At 42.2% G+C, this 17,743-nt stretch overlaps 1 protein-coding gene and 1 long non-coding RNA gene across 3 annotated transcripts in view; one reads left to right on the top strand and one right to left on the bottom strand.

Moving 5' to 3' along the window:
- The first annotated feature begins 886 nt into the window (after window positions 1-886).
- The window catches only part of LOC113021228 (myosin-9-like), a 30,315-nt gene continuing 13,458 nt past the window's right edge, over window positions 887-17,743 (top strand). Inside the window, exons 1-11 of one of the 2 annotated variants that reach the window (XM_026165758.2) lie at window positions 889-1,129; window positions 11,472-11,803; window positions 13,593-13,749; window positions 14,776-14,803; window positions 14,913-15,006; window positions 15,605-15,625; window positions 16,810-16,902; window positions 16,987-17,050; window positions 17,171-17,269; window positions 17,389-17,532; window positions 17,635-17,730. In XM_026165758.2, coding sequence (XP_026021543.1) covers window positions 11,477-11,803; window positions 13,593-13,749; window positions 14,776-14,803; window positions 14,913-15,006; window positions 15,605-15,625; window positions 16,810-16,902; window positions 16,987-17,050; window positions 17,171-17,269; window positions 17,389-17,532; window positions 17,635-17,730 — 1,123 coding nt within the window. In that variant the 5' untranslated portion in view covers window positions 889-1,129; window positions 11,472-11,476. Of the gene's footprint in view, window positions 1,130-11,471; window positions 11,804-13,592; window positions 13,750-14,775; window positions 14,804-14,912; window positions 15,007-15,604; window positions 15,626-16,809; window positions 16,903-16,986; window positions 17,051-17,170; window positions 17,270-17,388; window positions 17,533-17,634; window positions 17,731-17,743 lie in introns of both variants that reach the window. The other variant, XM_026165759.2, reaches the window with a different exon arrangement.
- Window positions 12,111-12,999, bottom strand: LOC145428357 (uncharacterized). The gene is made up of 3 exons (XR_013908646.1): window positions 12,869-12,999; window positions 12,647-12,747; window positions 12,111-12,195 (listed from the first exon to the last, which is right to left on the bottom strand). It is a non-coding gene; the product is annotated as an uncharacterized LOC145428357 (long non-coding RNA).

Here is a 17,743-nt window from a genome sequence, read left to right as displayed (position 1 = left end):
ACAAAAATAAATCCACAACACCTGGTTTCTCGCATAAGAGCTTGGGAAAGTGTGGATAAAGTTTTTATATTTAAAAAATCCCTCTGGTGGAAGCAGGAGCCAATAGGCTGAAATTGCTTGTATGTAATGGTGACAGGATGACTGAGTTTTTAAAAATTGGTTAACAGTGAAAAATTCAAGGCCCTCTGCAACCATGCTGCCAAAGTCGGGGTCAGCTGCACACTGGTCTTCCTGACCTCCTTTTAGAGTGGAGACAGCCTGTTTACAGAGAGGAGTGCTTCACAATATTAATACATCTTATGTGTTTAAGCAGACAGAGGTGGGTGTAGAGTTTCAAGAAACCGCTGCCTGAGTTTTTGTTACACCTTAAAAAAGAAAGAGACAGACAGATTAGTAATATGAGTAGCACGCAAGCCTGCATGTGCATGATTTGTCTGCTATCTGACAGCAGAAACGAAATCAAACATCTGGAGCCATCCGTACTAGTTGTTTAGCACGGCGCTCAGGGCAGACTAGACCTCGCTGACACACGAGGGGAGATCCTGAGTGATGCAGTTCATCCTGAGAGTGACTGGTACTTATATGGTCATAAAAATCCTTAGCATGCACATACCTCTCTCATTAAACACAGCTTTATCGGTAACCTCTCTAGTCTCTCCTCCCTCCTCTCAACGCTTTCAAGTTCAGTTTTTTGTTCTTTGTCCCGCCTATTCGCTGTCACCCCTCCGCCCTGTGCTGCCTTTAGAAGAAGCCGATTGGACAAAAGTGTCGAGGATTAACAAAGGACGGCGGCCATTGGCCAGGGGGCGGATATGTGACAGCTGGGTCCCGCCTCATCCTGAACCCCACCCCAGGCTCCGGCGGGCCGTTCGCTGACTAAAATTACGCAAACCAGAGACCAGCCAGTGGAAGAGGGAGGGAAAAAGGAAGAGGGGGAGAGAGAGAGAGAGAAAAAAAAGATAGAAAGAGCGACTGACTGAAGTGGAGGAAGCGAGCTCTGTAGTTTAGCCTGAACTCTTCGAAGCTGCTGCCGACAGGAAGATAAGTTTGTCTCACTGCGACGCTGACTGAGCCACACGGTTGTTGTTAGCCACCCTCTTAAAAAAGGCAGCCTGCACCCCAAAAGCAGGTAATTTCTTTCTTGAACACTTTTGTCTGCCATGCTTTCTCCATGTACTCGTTTCTAACTCGTGCAAGTCGCTTGTAGCCGCAGCAAGTGCAGTGAACCAGGAAGCAGGGCCTTTTTTTTTCTTTTTTGGCTAGTTCAGGGCTGCAAATAGAGCAAGCTGCTCTGGGTGGAGTGGGACCTCCGTCGGAGTTTTAACCCGAGCTTTATTTAACTTCACAGCACTTTAATATTCAAATAATATACTGTCCATAAACTTTTAATACACGAGTGAGTGTGCAGTATGTGAAGCGTAGGTCTCAGAGTACAGCTTCAGCGTTGTGGCAGCTCGCGAGAAGCTAAAAGTCTTAACGGTAGAGGCAGGAAGTGATTCACTTGAATGAATGGCACCGTGGAAGGAAAAAAAGAGAGAAAAAAAAAAGCCGGGCGAGGGTTTGAGCTGAAGAGAAGAGGTGGAAGTTCAGGCTATCCGAACACCGGCTCGGTGTAAGATATGAATGCTTAGTTTGTGCTACACAACACCGCTACACAACTTATCGGTGTGTAGCGGTGGGAGACAGACACTGAGCCGGTGATATGTCTGGCTGGCAGGGTGACGTCAGTGGATCGCCGAGCTGAGCGTTTCCGCCACTGACCAGCTTTACCCATACTAAACCATGTCACCTGCATGTCTGTGCACTGCTACTGCCAACATGGTGGCATGAGGAACACATTTTACTGTGATTTTTGGGAGAGGCATAGAGAAGTCGGACAAACTCATAGGTGGGCTAATATGGATGTTTCAGAAGCTTAACTTGTATTATGTGATTGTCTGTACTATGTGAAGTACATATTTCTAGATAGATTTATTATTAAAATATTCTAGTTCACCTGGGAGGCACTTAACGTTTATTATCTCATTAGATAAAAGTCCAATGGGTTTCCAGTAAGGCTAAGGTTTCATTCTTCATACACTCATTGATTGCCTGATATGAAAGCAGTTTTTCCAGTCAGCATTATTCCAGGCCAAGATAGTGAAGAACGAAAATAGAGATGCATGTAAAAAATGCAGTGAATGTTATCCACATAGAGGATCTAAAGTCATTAAGGGGTGAAGCAGAAGGAAGTATTTCGCAGCGTGAGATGGGCATGATGATAAAAGATGTGGTTGTTATGTAGATGAGCCAGATGTTAAGTCAGAGTGGTTCCTGCAGTGCCAGCTTAAAATGACCAGGCTTGTCTTGTAATTACAGTGCGGTCCACTCTGATGAACATTAGCTGGGCAGCGTGACTTTTTCCATTTTACATAAGAGCTGGAAGGGCTCGGTATCGGCTCAGTCTGAGTGCATTTTTATTTGTGCAACCCAGTGACCCAAATTTACCTCTAAAGGCTTTACGAACTGTAAAACATGAGACGCCATGTAATTTTAGAGCCTCGAAAGTCATCACGGGAAACTTTGAGTTCAAGCTCAGGCAAAGCGTGCATGCGTCTGCAGTGGAAATGTTGATCTGCAAGCACAGATTACAAAAAAGCATCTCTAGTTAGTTCAGGCTCAAAGAGAACATGCATGTTACGGCAACATTTGGGCCAATCACAGATTTTCAGTGTTCCATTCAAATCAGGACCAATCATGTTATACCAGTGTGCATCCTCCTGAGTGATGTGCTTTGTCAGTATCATTTGTTTGCATCTGTTAGATGACGCATAGTTGTTTGCACTCAGGGACTGTGGATAGTCATTTAGGCTATGACAAGCACCAAAGTTCAGCATTTTGGGGGAAGAAATGCACAAAGTCTGCATCAAATCAGACTTGGGCATCCCAGCAGCTCTGGCACTCCTCCACCCAAACCTGCTTCTCATTGTAGAAGGTGTTAGTGGTCTCAGAGGGAGGCAGCGTGGCACCCTTTTGCTTTTAAACACAAACGCTTATTTCATATCAGTTGGTTTCTGCCAAGAAAGTCTTAAACCACAGTGCAAGGTTACTACAGTAACAATGCTTGCAGGCTGAGCAGTGATCAGTATTAGTCATTGTAGTAGCAGAAGAATAGCCACAGCTTGTGCAGAATTCTTCTATAAATGGCATCTCAGGGTGACCTTTCTCCGGATGAGTCTCCCTGAGAGCAGCAGTCATGTGCTTAAAGTCTGATGCTTGAAGGGTCACATGGGGTGACATGTTGTATGTCATATCCTGTTATTCGCAAGAGTCATTTTGGCAAATTAATACATTGTGCAACATCTTCTCTGGAGGCCAGTTCTCCTCTCCCATTGCCAGTTTCGGTGCTGTTATGGAGCCCCCCTGCAGAGATCGTTACATTCCATCATTCATGTGTCAGCAATGTCCATACTCGAGGCCCTCCTGGGGGGGGGGGGGGGGGGGGGGCGGCAGTTATGTACCGTAGTCCTGACAAAATTGAATGCAGGCCTCTTTTAAAATGTGAACAGGGTGCTGGTGTGTGAGGCTGTTCAGTCTTTTCAGAGTGATACGGTCTGAGGGAACTTGCCTGTGGATGTTTAGATTTCATTGAAGGGTGGATGTCCCAGCTGGGGAAGATTATTTGCAGGCCCCCTGCTTTTGTTGCTCTGTGGAGAGGGCAGTGTGACATTATTTGGCACATTGCGATCGTTTACCCTGTCTCAGTGTTATTTGAAGAAATGTCAGGTATTCCTATTCTGCCTTTTTGAACTACATTCGCATGTGCAGTAATTCCTGCTGTTTAGATCGCTAAGAAAACCAGATTGGAATATGTGCTGGGCTTTTTTTAGGGCTGAGAGTAATGGGGCATACTTGAATTAATTATGAAACCTGTCTGTTGAAAATGATGAAAAAAAAGGTTCTGGCTTTCTAAAATGTGACTTTACTTTGGTTTAAGCTTTTAACTTTTCTTGAAATAGTTTTAATGCTCAGTAAAATGGTAATGTTTAAAATCGTGTGTGTCTTTGACACAAGATTCACAAATATAAACAAAACATTCCTGTCAGAGGAGATTGCCAAGTTTGTTTGTTTTTGTTTTTTTTCATTAAGCATAGCAGAGCCGATCGTATCCTCTCTCAGTATGTAGCAGTGTCAGCTGTGAGCGACACTGGCTTAAATTCATTTTTATGTATTAAAGGCAGTATCAAACATTAACAGATTTTAGCCTGTGGAGTCTGAATGCAGTATGTCATTAATGCTGGCCTTTAATTCAAGTCATTCAAACTGCTGCTTTCTCCTGAATGTCTCTTCTAATTTAGCTCTGCCTCAGTTAGTGGTTGACCCGACTACTCTCAAGGATATGCAGACCGTGGGTTTTTTCTTTTCTTTCTTTCTTTAAACAGCTTTGTATTTCCTTGTTGTGTCAGTCTTCTTATCAGACCTTTCTCTGTGACCTCTGTTCACAGTGCATGTTCTTCGTTTTACCTCCCCTGTCTCTTTTCCTATTCTTATTATCCCCCCCCCCCCCCCCCCCCCACACACACACACACACACACACACACACCTGTGAGGTTTCAATAGAGCCCAACAATGGCAGGAAATGACTGTGCTCTGACTTAGTCTACATAAACAAAAGACTTGTTGAGATTTCAGGTCTTGAAGGACAGACCTTGACTTATGCCTCCTTGTGGCAATGGCTCAGCAGATGGTGCTTCTTTGTGTTCAGTAACGCTAATTATGAGGTATTGTTTGATTAGAGATTACAGTCATACAGTTGAGCCTTCTCAGAGTGCCAGTTAATGATCATACAGTTTTGTTTTGTTTTTTTTTCTTTTTTCTGGGATTATTGAAGTGGCTGTCCAAAATCTTGTCTTGTAAAAAAAACATTTTCAAAGTTCTAGTTAGCAGGCTTTACTTATTCATGTAAACGTACGTTTTTCAGTGTGAACCAAGACAAAAGCTGGGTTGAGGTTAAAAGGCCTGAAACAGGGAAGGTTTCTAATCTGCCGTGACTGTAGTAAAGCTCAGTTGCATTTCTGCATATGACCTAAATGTACTTTGTCCGTGGTTGGGTGGGCGTGTGTGACCTACACACCTGTTTTAACTGTGCGGAAAGGCAATTGATACTCGGGACGAAGTGAGAGACAGTTTTGCACTATGAACTTTGAAATGTGCTGAGTAATATGCCTAATATTTGACTCCCGTTGGACAGTTTATTCACATGTTAATCCAAAATTTGACTACATGCCAGCTGTCCAGGTTGTCAGACTGTCATGTGGTTCTCCAAAGACTGTTAATGTGTCTTTTTATGAGATGATTTTTTTTTTTTCTTTTAAAAAGAAGACAGCTTTGTATTGTCTGAATCTCTCAAAGGGAGTGACCTAAGTAGCGATAACAAGTGATAAGGCTGAGACAAACCGCATGGCAATCCACAAAGTAGAAGCAGCAGATGGAGGCTTTCTGCTGGTAGAATTAAATGTATAAGAACATACGAAAAGTGAAACTATAAAAGTAGCAGATTTCCTTCACTGTGTCTGTCAGAAATCTAATGCGTAGCTGTTCCAGTGCAGCTTTCCTCCTAAGAAAGATTGCTGCTGACAAACAGAAATGTGTATCTTAACTCCCTTCTGCATTCTTTCACTGTCTATTAAAAGGCTTACGTAACGATCTGTGAGCTATCACATAGTCAATACGGTTGGAGTGTTTTTCTAAAAGGGCAGGCGAAGTAACCAGTCGTTTGGGCTGTGGTGTAACAGGGTGGTTGTTTCAAAGATAACGGAAATTTGTTCTGTGACCCTGAAACTGTTGCAGTTGTCAGGCGGATGACCTATTTCAAATGGTCTGTCACTTTAAATCAACATTTAATCTTAACTATTGCTTGGATTGGGTGGAGGTGAAATTGATGTATTGGAAACTGATGACTTAAAAGTAACATTGAAATGCTTGACTTGAGGCAGTATGTGGAAAGATCATGTTCCCTCTCCAATTCTTTTTATTTATTTTTTTTATGCACTGTCTCCACGGTAAAAACTTGTGTTGTGATCAAGTGCAAGAGAGTTAACTTAAAGTAAAAGAAGTGCTTGAAAAGGTCAGCTAGAATGATTTGTAGTTGTTGAGCTCAGACTGTAATATTAACGATGAACTTTGCAGTGTGATCGCACCTTTTGGTTAGTAAGCCTTGTAGTGTTGCGACTTTACCGTCTTGGTGTTTTAAAATGTGCACGATTGAGTGGATCTGACTAAGAAACTGAGAGACAATAGTAGCTTATCTGTCTACCTACACATGTAAGCCATGTCAAGCATACACTTCTTTATATTTTTATGCTCTGTTGGTGTCGTCCATTCAGAAACTAAAAAGAAAACTTATACTACTTTCTACTTTAACCAAAGGAGTTGCCTCTTTGCTGACCAGTAGAAAAGTATGTCCATCTTCGGTATACAGTCCATCTGCTGAAAAGTGAAGTCACTGTGCAAGTGCATTAAATCTGTACTCTTGTGCTAATGCTCAAAAGGGCCTGACTTCTGTCTGTGAAAACAAATGCATTACTTTAGAAGTCTGAGAAAGCTATTGCATGGGGATTCCACAAAAAATCACCTCTCGTTCTTCATTTCTAGTTTAAAAATAATGATATTAAAAAATTGATGGCCAAAATGCACAAGCAAGATCTTCACAACAGAACCTCATAACCAGTAGGTGACATAATGGTGGCTGCGTGTGCCTCTGCATATAGTGTATGGTTTAAAAGGGCCTGCTTGGCACTAAATTTATGAAGGCAGGTATACCCAAACACTCATAGTTCAATTGTTACATCCACTATTTTGCTATCAGTCAAATCTAATTCAGATGAACACACTTAAACATGACTGTGGTGTTGGTGAAGAAGTTCACTAGCTCATCTGAAAAGGTTGTGGGGGGTCAGACTAAAGTCTGAGTTCATATGATGTTGTAGGGGTCCCTAGCTGCAAGTGGTAGATGGCAGTGGCTAGCTTACAGTGCAGTGAAATTTGATCCTGGTTGGGGCAGGAATGTGAAAAGTAATGTGGAAAGTGATGTAGGTCTGTCATGCAGTGTGGTTATTTTTCCAGCCAGGGCTTAATTTACTCCTCAGTCCTCAGATCTGCTCAGCATGGGCTCAAGAAAAGCGCCACCTTTCTTCTCCTCGACAGACTCGCACACAACAAGTTCCTCAAATGGCAAAATAGTTTTCTCAGCTTGTCATTTCCTCTTTCCTCCTCCCCTCCCTTCTCCTTGCCCCACCCTTGTGCCACTTTCAGAGGAGGAGGGTGAAGGAAGTAGAGAGAGTTGACGTGTAAGCCCATAATGAATTTTGACTGACTGGCTCAGTACCTTAGCGGCTCCTGTCTGGCACACACTCATGTCATGAGAGGGCAGACTCGCAGTGATCAGCTCAAACTGTGAGGGGGTCGAATGCAGTAAAGCTATGACAGAGGAGGCATTGATGCAGTAAAAATAGACAAAGTAGTATTTGTTGGAATGAGGAACATAAACGGATGAAGGGTGTCAACGGGTTAAAACAATGTCCACAGCATGAGAAATGCAACTGAGGACGAGCAGGCTTGGCTCAGCTTATGTTAGTGGGATGCTGTGATGAGATGCTGTTGGTGGGAGTACAGTGTTATTGACTTTGGCAGGATTATTAATAGAAAGGCAGCAATGTCAGCTCAGCACAGCTGGTTTTATGGGTTCCTTTCAGCTGGAACAGGAGGGTTTGACTTTACATGGTCAAGCTGTGGCGGAGGTTGTCACGACTCCAGTTTTTTTTTTTGTTTTTTTTTTTAAACTGTTTTTTTTAAACTGTAACTTGGTGAGGTGGAAAAGAAAGACGGGTGTTGTTTGTTTTTGTTTTTTTAAAACTGATGAATCGAGGGTCTCAGCTTTAAAGGTCTTGAGTTCACCTTCTTTCTAAACGTTATGTTTCCCTTTTCCTTTCCTCGTTCCTCCTGCACTTCTTTCTAAAGGTCCTGGCTCCTGCATTGGTTCCTCTGTTTGGAACCACACTGCTCTGTGATGTAGGTTTGCACACCGGCCTTTGTTCTCATCCTCATGTTGTCTTTTGGTTCCTCTTCCTCTTTCAATCAGATTGTCTAATGGGGTAGAGCTAACTAACTCTGATTATTTTTTTATTTAAATATATTTTTTGAATGGGTTTTCAGTCATTGCCCATAAAACTGTGCCGTGCTGGTTTCAGGATGACTGTCCAAGTGTCTGCCACCATGTAATCACTTAATAAGTAATCTGTGTTATGAAAATCTAGATGAGTCGAAGTCAGGCTAAGCAGAATAGATGGTGTTTTTGCAGCCAAGTGTCACTCCACAGACAGGGATTCAGAGAACGCTTGATTCTTATAGGATTATGGATGCATTGGCAACAGGGCTTCAAGAACAGGAATTGTGATCCTCAAGCAGGGGGTGGGTTTCATGAGCTTTAATGCACAGTGTTTTATCTCAATGTCAAATCAACATCCAAGACTTACTGTAACTGTTAAGCTCTACGGGGAAAAGCGAAGGTCTAAAATTGGCTGTTCTTTATCCCTCGTCTTCTACCTTCTATATAGAACAGGCCTTGCCAAGCTAGAATAGCTACTGGGAGTAATTTTAGACCTCATTGCTCTCTGGAGAGCTAGTTTGAAGTATGTCACAGTTATCTGTGTCAGGCATGTGAGTCGGACTATGGCAGACGTCATTGTTAGATTGGACTTTAGTCCTCTTTTACTGCTTGGCTGATTCTTTCTTTTATAGGTGACGGTAAACTGACTTTTTGTGGTTAGGACAAAAACATTTTGAGTAAGTCAGACATAATTTAAGTGGGAATGAACAAATAGAAAAAGAATCTGTGGATTAATTGGTAAGAAAAACAACTGCTTGCAGCAGTTTCCACACATTAAATGTCTAAACTGCAGTTTCGTATGAAAGACTTCTGGTTAACATTAATTTAAAATGAATAAACTAGCAAGTATTTGATCCTTAAGCAACGTGACTGCAGCAACAGATGGTGTGTGTATTTGTTAAGATTATTTGATACTTTTTATAGTGGCCTGGCAAACATGTCTCCCTGTACCTTTGAATCATAGCAAGCTAAAACAAACCAGAGTGCTGGGTGTGTTCTGTTTCACTTCTTGTTTTTGCCAGACAACAAAGCTGCAGGGATTATAATCAGTTATGGCTCGTATACAAACTCTGCACGGGGCCAAGTGATCTGAATGTAGAGGGGCAAGTAATGGCCAAAAGAATTTTAAAGGAGTATGGGAGCACTGTCAGAGATGCACTACAAGGAATGAAGAGCTCTCAAAAGTATGGAGCAATGTTTGTGAAACCCCTAAAGGCACACTTGACATGCTAATGTGACAGGAAGAAGCCATAGAAAATGGGTTTGAGGAAGATGTAAGGGGAGAGGTATATAGGACAGAAATTTGTGGAATGCTTTTAGATGCTGTCTCTCCCTGATAAAGAGTGAGTATGGGAGGAATGTGACCCTGAAAAGACTGGAAAACAAAAGGGGAAGGGTGGGTGCTGGTGTTAGGATTGTGCACAGGGAGTCTGAAGGCAGAGGAGAAAGCTTGTGGCCAACTGAGAGAGAAAGCAGGACAAATTTGCCCCACGTTCTATTAGAGGATGGGGTCTGTAGACCACAGATGAGCTAGTGGGCGTGGTGCACAGTGATGGACGTCAGCTGTGGCTTAGTCTGACAGAGTGTTGATAGAGGACATGAAGCCGCAGGGGTCATGAGAAGAATGCCTCTGCTTTCTTTCTCAGAGCTCAGGGTTAATGTGCTGGAACAAGCAGCACTTTAGTATCTTAGTACTTTTTTGGTTTAGGTCCTCCAGAGTCTGTCACATTGAGAACAATTTATGAATGCTTCAGAGTTTAAAGGTTGTGTCCCTCTGGCTGAGAGTCTCCGCTGTTGTAAAGCAAGAGCAACTATACACAAATTCACTGCATCTCTAAATTTGGGGCTTTAGGGGGAAATGTGTGAGCTGTGAAGTTACACTTCTGTTGAACTGCTTACAGCTAAAGGAAAACGCACATGGCTTTTTGTAAGGCTCTGGAAATGTAAGACTTGTAAATCAGTGGTGTGTACAAGCAGCATTTCATTATGCTGAGCATGAGTAATTTGAACCTTTTCCCACTGGACCTGCAGTGTGAAATTGCTCTCATCAAAACTTGACTGCCTCTATATATTCATTTAGATACAGTCATGACTACCTGTGTTTTTCTTGACGTTTGCATATGAGTGACCAAGCAAATGCAAACTGTCTGTGTGCTTGGTTACCCTTAGAGGTGAGGGAACACTAGAAAAGACCAAGAACCCTGGTGATGCTGGGAAAATTGGTGTGGGTCTCCCGCTGTGCTGGAATGATCATTTAGATAGTAAAGGCTGGGGGTACTGGTGTCTGTGAAAGAAAACTACGTTCGGTTAATTGCTCACAGCGTATCTGCACTGACTGTTTGGGCGGTTTGGCTGTAGCCTGCTCGTGCTTTTTTTTTTTTTTTTTTTTTTTTTTTTTTTTTTTTGCGCTTGCCTTACTGGTTGTACTAGTCTAGTCACTTTCCATATGGGTTAAACCACAGCACTCCCTGTCAGCAAGCTGTTATTTATAAGCGTGTATAGACTAGGCTGAGCAGTGATTTCAATCTATATGATTAGATCTGATGTTTATCTGTATGCACTTGTGTGTAGTGTGAACTGCAACATTCAGTGTGAATCTCATTTGTTTTGTATTCATTTATAATTCATGAGTTTTATGAAACTTGGTAGCTCTCCTCCTACTTGATAGTTTTGCAACGCATTAGTGAGAGAGGAGGCGTTTTTGGATGGGCCTCAAGGTGACTACTCGGTGTCTATTGGAAAGGGGAAAGTACGAATGACATGTATGTGGGTGGCACCACACAAACATTTCAACTTACTCTAAATAATAAACCAAAACAATCAAGCAGAAATGTGAAAAGGGACTTTTCCTTTAGTTCCTGAAACCTCTTGATAAGCGCTATAATTCATCAACCAGTTTATCTCTAAAATCAAACGAGCACCATGACCAGCCAGTAAAAGACTGTACTGGAGCAGTTAGCCAAACTGCAGGCCCCCTCTGTTGGTACTGCTGTCTCTGTGATCCAGACACATGTTTCTTCCCTGCCACTCGAAATTTGATTAGGTGTTCACAGCGTTTAGCCTCGGAGTAACAGAGCCTTGTTTGAACTGTTTCCTTTATGTCAACGCAGAGCCGTATTGCTCTTGTATATTAGTGGTGACCTGTGCATTCCTCGGAGATTACACGTGTAGACAGATGGATACCAAATAGAGAAGGAGTTAAACAGGAAATTGCATGTAATAGTTTTCTTTGAAGATGTGAAACTGCTCATTAGATTTTAGTGTGACACTAATCTCCCTGCACCGCTAATAACAAGCAATGTTTCTTTTTCTCTCTGTAAAACAGCAACCATGTCGGATGCAGACAAGTTTCTGTACGTGGACCGTAATGTGGTCAACAACCCACTGGCACAAGCTGACTGGGCTTCCAAGAAGCTGGTATGGGTGCCCTCGGAGCGCCTGGGGTTCGAGGCCGGCTCCATCAAGGAGGAGCACGGCGACGAGTGCGTTGTGGAGCTGGCAGACTCTGGAAAGAAGATCCGAGTGAACAAGGATGACATCCAGAAGATGAACCCCCCGAAGTTCAGCAAGGTCGAGGACATGGCCGAGCTCACGTGTCTGAATGAGGCATCCGTGCTGCATAACCTGAAAGAGAGATATTACTCTGGTCTTATATATGTAAGTATGGAGCACTGACCTTCTGTTGCTCTGTTCATTCTGTCTGCTGAAATCTAACATCACAATAATATACTAGATGTGATTTCTATTTATATTCACCCACATATCATTAATCTTGGATCCTATTATAGTAGCTTTGCAAGATTCAAGGCTTAAGCTGCAATTGAAAATGACATTCAATTAAATGATGCACTAATGTGCTTATTTTCTAATAAAGAAAATACATTTTGCAATCATTATGTTCACTATTTGACTGTGGACCCATTATGCTCACATCAAACTGTTTTAATTCTCAGACTTATGACTCACAGTTCAGAATAGTTTATTACACTGGGCTTTGGTGCAGCGCCTGACCTCATCCTGCCTGAAGCGAGCTGTTTCAGATCTTCTTCCTTTGAAGAAAAAAACAAGCTTTGTTTTGATTGGCTTACCCTCATAAACAAAAGGTCTGATCAGCAGTTGGGTGTGGCTTTTGCGCCCACAGCCAGAGCTGTGTGCATGAGATGACCATATTAGGGATGGCTGCTGTCACTGACATCATACAGACCCAAGAGCAGGAGAAAAACCACAAAAAGAAACTCTCTGAAAACTTTGCTTTTAGCTCGTGGGGATTACTTCCTCATAGACTTGCCTCATCATGTCAAACGTTAACCAGGTTGCTATTGTTATAGAAAACAAATGACAGGAAAAAGGAAGAGCATAGCTGTTCCCCACTGGCTTATAGAAAACAATCTACTCTTGAACCCTGTCTAACCTCCTAATTATCTTGTTAAGCTCCAGTGCAATGACAAATCATACACACCGGCTCTTCTTATAAAGAATGTGAACAGTCTTTTAACATACTAGTGGTACTTCAGCAGTCTTCTCCCTCAGTGTTGTCCCACTTTGTCTCTCTTGTTTGATCCGTGTGTGTGTGTGTGTTTCGGAGTCTTGTAAACAGGAAGCTGTAGGGAACAATACAGTTGGGAGTGTGAGAGATATGAAAAACAGTTTTGGCAGAGATGAACATGGAATGTAAATTATGTTGTAACTGCTCTTGCTGCCCCCATAATGAATGTTATTTACTCCATCTGGGCTGGGAGTGATTTTTGGCCTCTTTGACTCTGTGATGTGTGACCCGGTCATATCAACACAGCCCGTTGTACCCCTCCCTCCAGAGACCCAGGCTACGGTCGGTTTGAGTGGCTCCAGGCTCTGTAGTCATGAAATTGACCATCTCCCAGGGGAACGCGGGTGTACAACAGAGGGAGAGATGCCTGGTACAAAGAAATTGGGAGGGCAGCTCAGGAATGCGAAATATTTAAAAAAACAAAAAAAAACAACTTTATTTGTTATGCTATGAGGAGAGATGAGTCCAGATATACAAGATACATGACTTATTAGTTTTATAGAAATGAATAAACAGGGAATTTTAATGTCTGACTCTGAGAAAACATTGTTTTTTTTGTGTATATGACTTGGCTGGCTTGTCAAATAGCTGTACTTTTTATAATGCCAAGATCAGTCATCAGTTTAAACTTGCAGCAGGGTGGGGTTAATATTCCATAACACAGGAGGATTACAAATAAGAGTTCATGAGAATTTTAAACTGAAGATGGGAAGTCCTTGTTATCGAGAAGCTGCGGAAGCCCTTTCCTTTAATGCGAACTGGCCATTTATATTAATTCAGTAATGCGGAGGGATGCAAATCTCTGATCACATAAACACATCCAGTCTGTTTCACAGGTTTCTTTCTCCAGTTCAGGCGAAGAGCGCTTCTTTAATTGTTTAATTCTCATCCACTTTGCAGACATACTCTGGCCTCTTCTGTGTCGTCATAAACCCCTACAAGAACCTGCCCATCTACTCAGAGGAGATCGTTGACATGTACAAGGGCAAAAAGAGGCATGAAATGCCACCCCACATCTACGCCATCACTGACACGGCTTACAGAAGCATGATGCAGGGTAAGACACGGTCCCAGCTGCCTGTCGAGATGAGAATTGTATGACGGCATTTAAAGAAAAGGAAGTGGTGGCGACGTGCTATCATGAAAATATATTTCGTTTGCTGTTAAATGTTTGAAATTCTCGAACATTTCCACACCAAAAAATACAGTTCCTGTCTAACATTCCCAGACATAACATTGTGAAACTGGTGTTCTGAGTGGCACAACTTTGATCAACACTGGCTGATTGTTTGTGTCATTACTTCTTTTAAACAATGAATGCAGGGTATAAGAGTACTCTGTATTTTGGCTCTGCATGGAAGACCCAGGGGACCACTGGTTGCAGAATGTTGTTTGAGACCCTCTGAGAATTGCACTTTTCCAGCTTGTGCCATCAGAATCTCTCAGCTCAAGCTAATAAAATTTGTTGCTCACTCATTGGAAATATACACATGGGATATAAAATAAATTTTCAACATTTATGAATTTACACCATGTTTGAGCCTGTACAGTAGCTTACAGCCATTATGTTGAGCAAATTTCCTGACAAAACTCTGCTAGTGCAGATTTCCTGTGCCGCCCCCCCCTCTTACTACTGCCGTGTCACATAATTATGCAGTGTTTTTTTGCGACTCTGTGAATTACCATCGAGACAGTTCTCGGTGTTTCCTGCATAGCAATTGTATTGTATGTTTTAATTACTCCTGCATGCACCACAGCAGCTGGACATTAAGGCCACTGTTGTGCATATTGTTGTTCAGTCCACCCAAGCTACACTCTGTCCCTTCAATGCTCTTCATTTGAGGAGGCGCTGCAGTAATTAAAAAAGGTTACTTAGACCCAAGCACGTCTTCACTGTCGCAGGAAGCCGGATATTCATTTCCTCTCTGTGGTCAATGAACTTCCTGTCGTATAGACAAAAAAGGTCTTGCACTGTAATGATAACTTATGTTCATTTTGTATATGCAGAATTGTTGTTCAGTGGGTACATATTCAATTCATTTTTTTATTTTTTTATTTATTTATTTATTTATTTTTTGTGCAGATCGTGAAGACCAGTCCATCCTGTGCACGTAAGTTATAGATGATGAACACATCAACAGTGGTCACATTACAGAAGATGTCCTCTCAGTGTTGAATCAGTCCACTGACTATTTTATTTTCTCCTGTTTGTGTCTGTAGAGGCGAGTCTGGTGCTGGTAAGACAGAGAACACGAAGAAGGTCATCCAGTATCTCGCTCACATCGCCTCCTCTCACAAGACCAAAAAAGATCAGGTCAGTCTTGCAGCTGATACTTGCATTCGAACCTTCAGACCTCCATTGTTTATCACATTCATTCATCTCACTTCACTCCCAGCTGTTTTACTCCTGTAAATTCAAGTAATCATCCTTTTCCTCCGTGCACCCTGGATCTACTTATTTTCATTTTAACTGTAATTAGTATGCACACTATCTGATTGTGAATCAATCATTACATTGTTGCCTTCAAGCCGCTCATTTTCTACAGGAAACAGAGCAAAATTGCTGTTGGTAAAGCTGCACAGAAAGACCATCAAGGAAAAATGTGTGGCAATGAAAATAACGACCCTGCAGGCACAGAAAACAGTAGTGTACATTCAGGCCCTCCTGTCACACTTCATATAGACCAGAGACCTAACTTAATCTACTATGTGTTTGGGTTTACTTCACTTTTTACTGCAACTTGTCAGTAGAAATAAAACTCTGCCAAGCAGTCAAGCATTACGTCACACTACTGTTATCTGGCCTGTCAGCGCTGCGATAGATGCTGCTAAAACCCACCCACAGGGGTTTACTGAAAACCACATCTATCGTCCCTTTTTGAGGTTGTTGTATTTCTCTCTCCCATCAACAGAACAACTTGGTCCTGTCACATGTGAGTTAACCCTCCCCCTTCATTCACTCTTCCTCCCCACCTGCTTCTGTCATCACAGTCCTCCTTCTACCACGCCCATCCTCTTCTCTCTCCCCCCTCGCTGGACCGCACTATTATGGGAGTCACTTTGTATCAAGGGCAGGGGTTACGTGTCTTGCCAGCCAATAGGAAGTATGGAGGAAGTTTGTTTGCAGCTCAGCGGCAGCCGTATGTGTTCCTGTGAAAAATTCAGCCAGACAATGGCAGGATAAAGAGGGTGGGGTCTTTGCTTGAGCTACTTTTGCTATGATGGATGTATTTACATTTGTCTGGTTGAACTTTTCACAGGTTTTGTTGCTACTTTGTATGTGCCGATGATTCCAAAGTCGCTTTTTTTTTTCTTTTTCTTTTTTCTTTTTTTTTTGCTTGGACAGATATCCTAAGCTGCATACATGTTGTGTAATGACCTAACATGCACTTGAGGAAGTTGTACTCATTTGGCTGGGGGACACCATTTGCTTTCATAAAAAGCTAACTGACAGTGATATAATATGAGAACTGGTTAAGATTGACTTAAAATTCAAAGGTTAAATTCTGCATTAAGCATGGTGTATATGTGGGAGTTTTTTTTGAAGGAAAGAGTTATTAAAGTACTGAAATAGAAACGACAACTTGTTTTGTGCTTGCGGTTCACTGGACTCCTCTGCTTTGAATAACAGGTGACGGGTTATTGACAGTCTCAGGGTTTTGGGGTCTTTGTCAGTTTAAACGCTAACATGTCGTTGCGTGTTGGGATAAAATGCTTGGGTGTGATGTGTGCTGCTGGTGTATGTATATGTGTGTATGTGGTATCAATCTTATCGCTTTTTGTTTAAATGTCTTGTTCTTTATGTTGCCGTCTCAAATGTAAGCATATTATGGGTATATGCAAAACGCCCGCCTCTGCTTTTTTGTAATCATAAGTAACTTTATAGTAAATGTCAGATTAGCATGTGAAGCCCTCACAATACACAGATTAACCTCTTAAGCCCCAACGACCCCAGATACGGGGGCAAAAGGCAGGAGATTGATTAGGCGTTGGGGCTTAAGAGGTTAATTTTAATGATTTATGGTCTTGTTGGATATGAATCCATGGCTGAGAAATTACCTGTATGGATGTACCTGCGTCTTATGTTTTGCATTGCAATTCTGTTCCTTTCCACTAGGGGGAGCTGGAGAAGCAGCTGCTGCAGGCTAACCCCATTCTAGAAGCCTTTGGAAATGCCAAGACTGTCAAAAATGACAATTCCTCCAGATTCGTAAGAATTAACTGCTACAGCCTTTGTTTATGATTTCTTCTAAATACCACTTTCACTTAAACATTTTTTCCTCCACACCACCAGGGAAAATTCATCAGAATCAATTTTGATGTCAATGGTTACATCGTTGGTGCCAATATTGAAACTTGTATCCTTAATGCTGTCAGGTTGTTGCCTTTTATGTTATTATTACTAAAGAAGTCTTAAACCAGTTCAAGAGCTTTTCTGTGGTAGTATCAGAAGTTGTCCTTGACACACCGACCTCTAGACTTGTTGGAGAAATCTCGTGCCATTCGCCAGGCCAAAGAAGAGAGGACCTTTCACATCTTCTACTACTTGCTCACAGGGGCTGGAGACAAATTGCGCAGTAAGCAGCACATTAAACAAAAATCTCTGTTTAAAGATGGTGCAGTTTCCTCAAGCATTTGGTGACTTGATGTTTTTTTTTTTTTTTTTTTTAACTTTTCCTTTGCTGTTTGATTTCAGGTGATCTCCTCCTGGAAAATTACAACAACTACCGTTTTCTTTCCAATGGGAACGTCACAATTCCGGGCCAGCAGGACAAGGATCTGTTCACAGAGACCATGGACGCCTTCAGGATCATGGGTATTCCAGAGGATGAGCAAATTGGTAAGACGACAGCTTTTGTTTCTGTGCATGTGTGTCTCTATGTATTACCAGCTTAATGTAACTCTTGCCATGTTAATTAATTTTGCTGTTTTCCGTGTGCAGGTCTGTTGAAGGTGGTGGCATCTGTTCTGCAGCTTGGAAACATGAGCTTTAAGAAGGAGCGTCATACAGACCAAGCCTCCATGCCTGATAACACAGGTAAGCGAGCACT

This window comes from Astatotilapia calliptera, chromosome 4 (assembly GCF_964374335.1).
Source record: "Astatotilapia calliptera chromosome 4, fAstCal68.1, whole genome shotgun sequence".
NCBI classification, from domain to species: Eukaryota; Metazoa; Chordata; class Actinopteri; order Cichliformes; family Cichlidae; genus Astatotilapia; species Astatotilapia calliptera.
The sequence above is the reverse complement of the archived record's forward strand: the minus strand, read 5'-3'. Positions and strand labels throughout refer to the sequence as shown.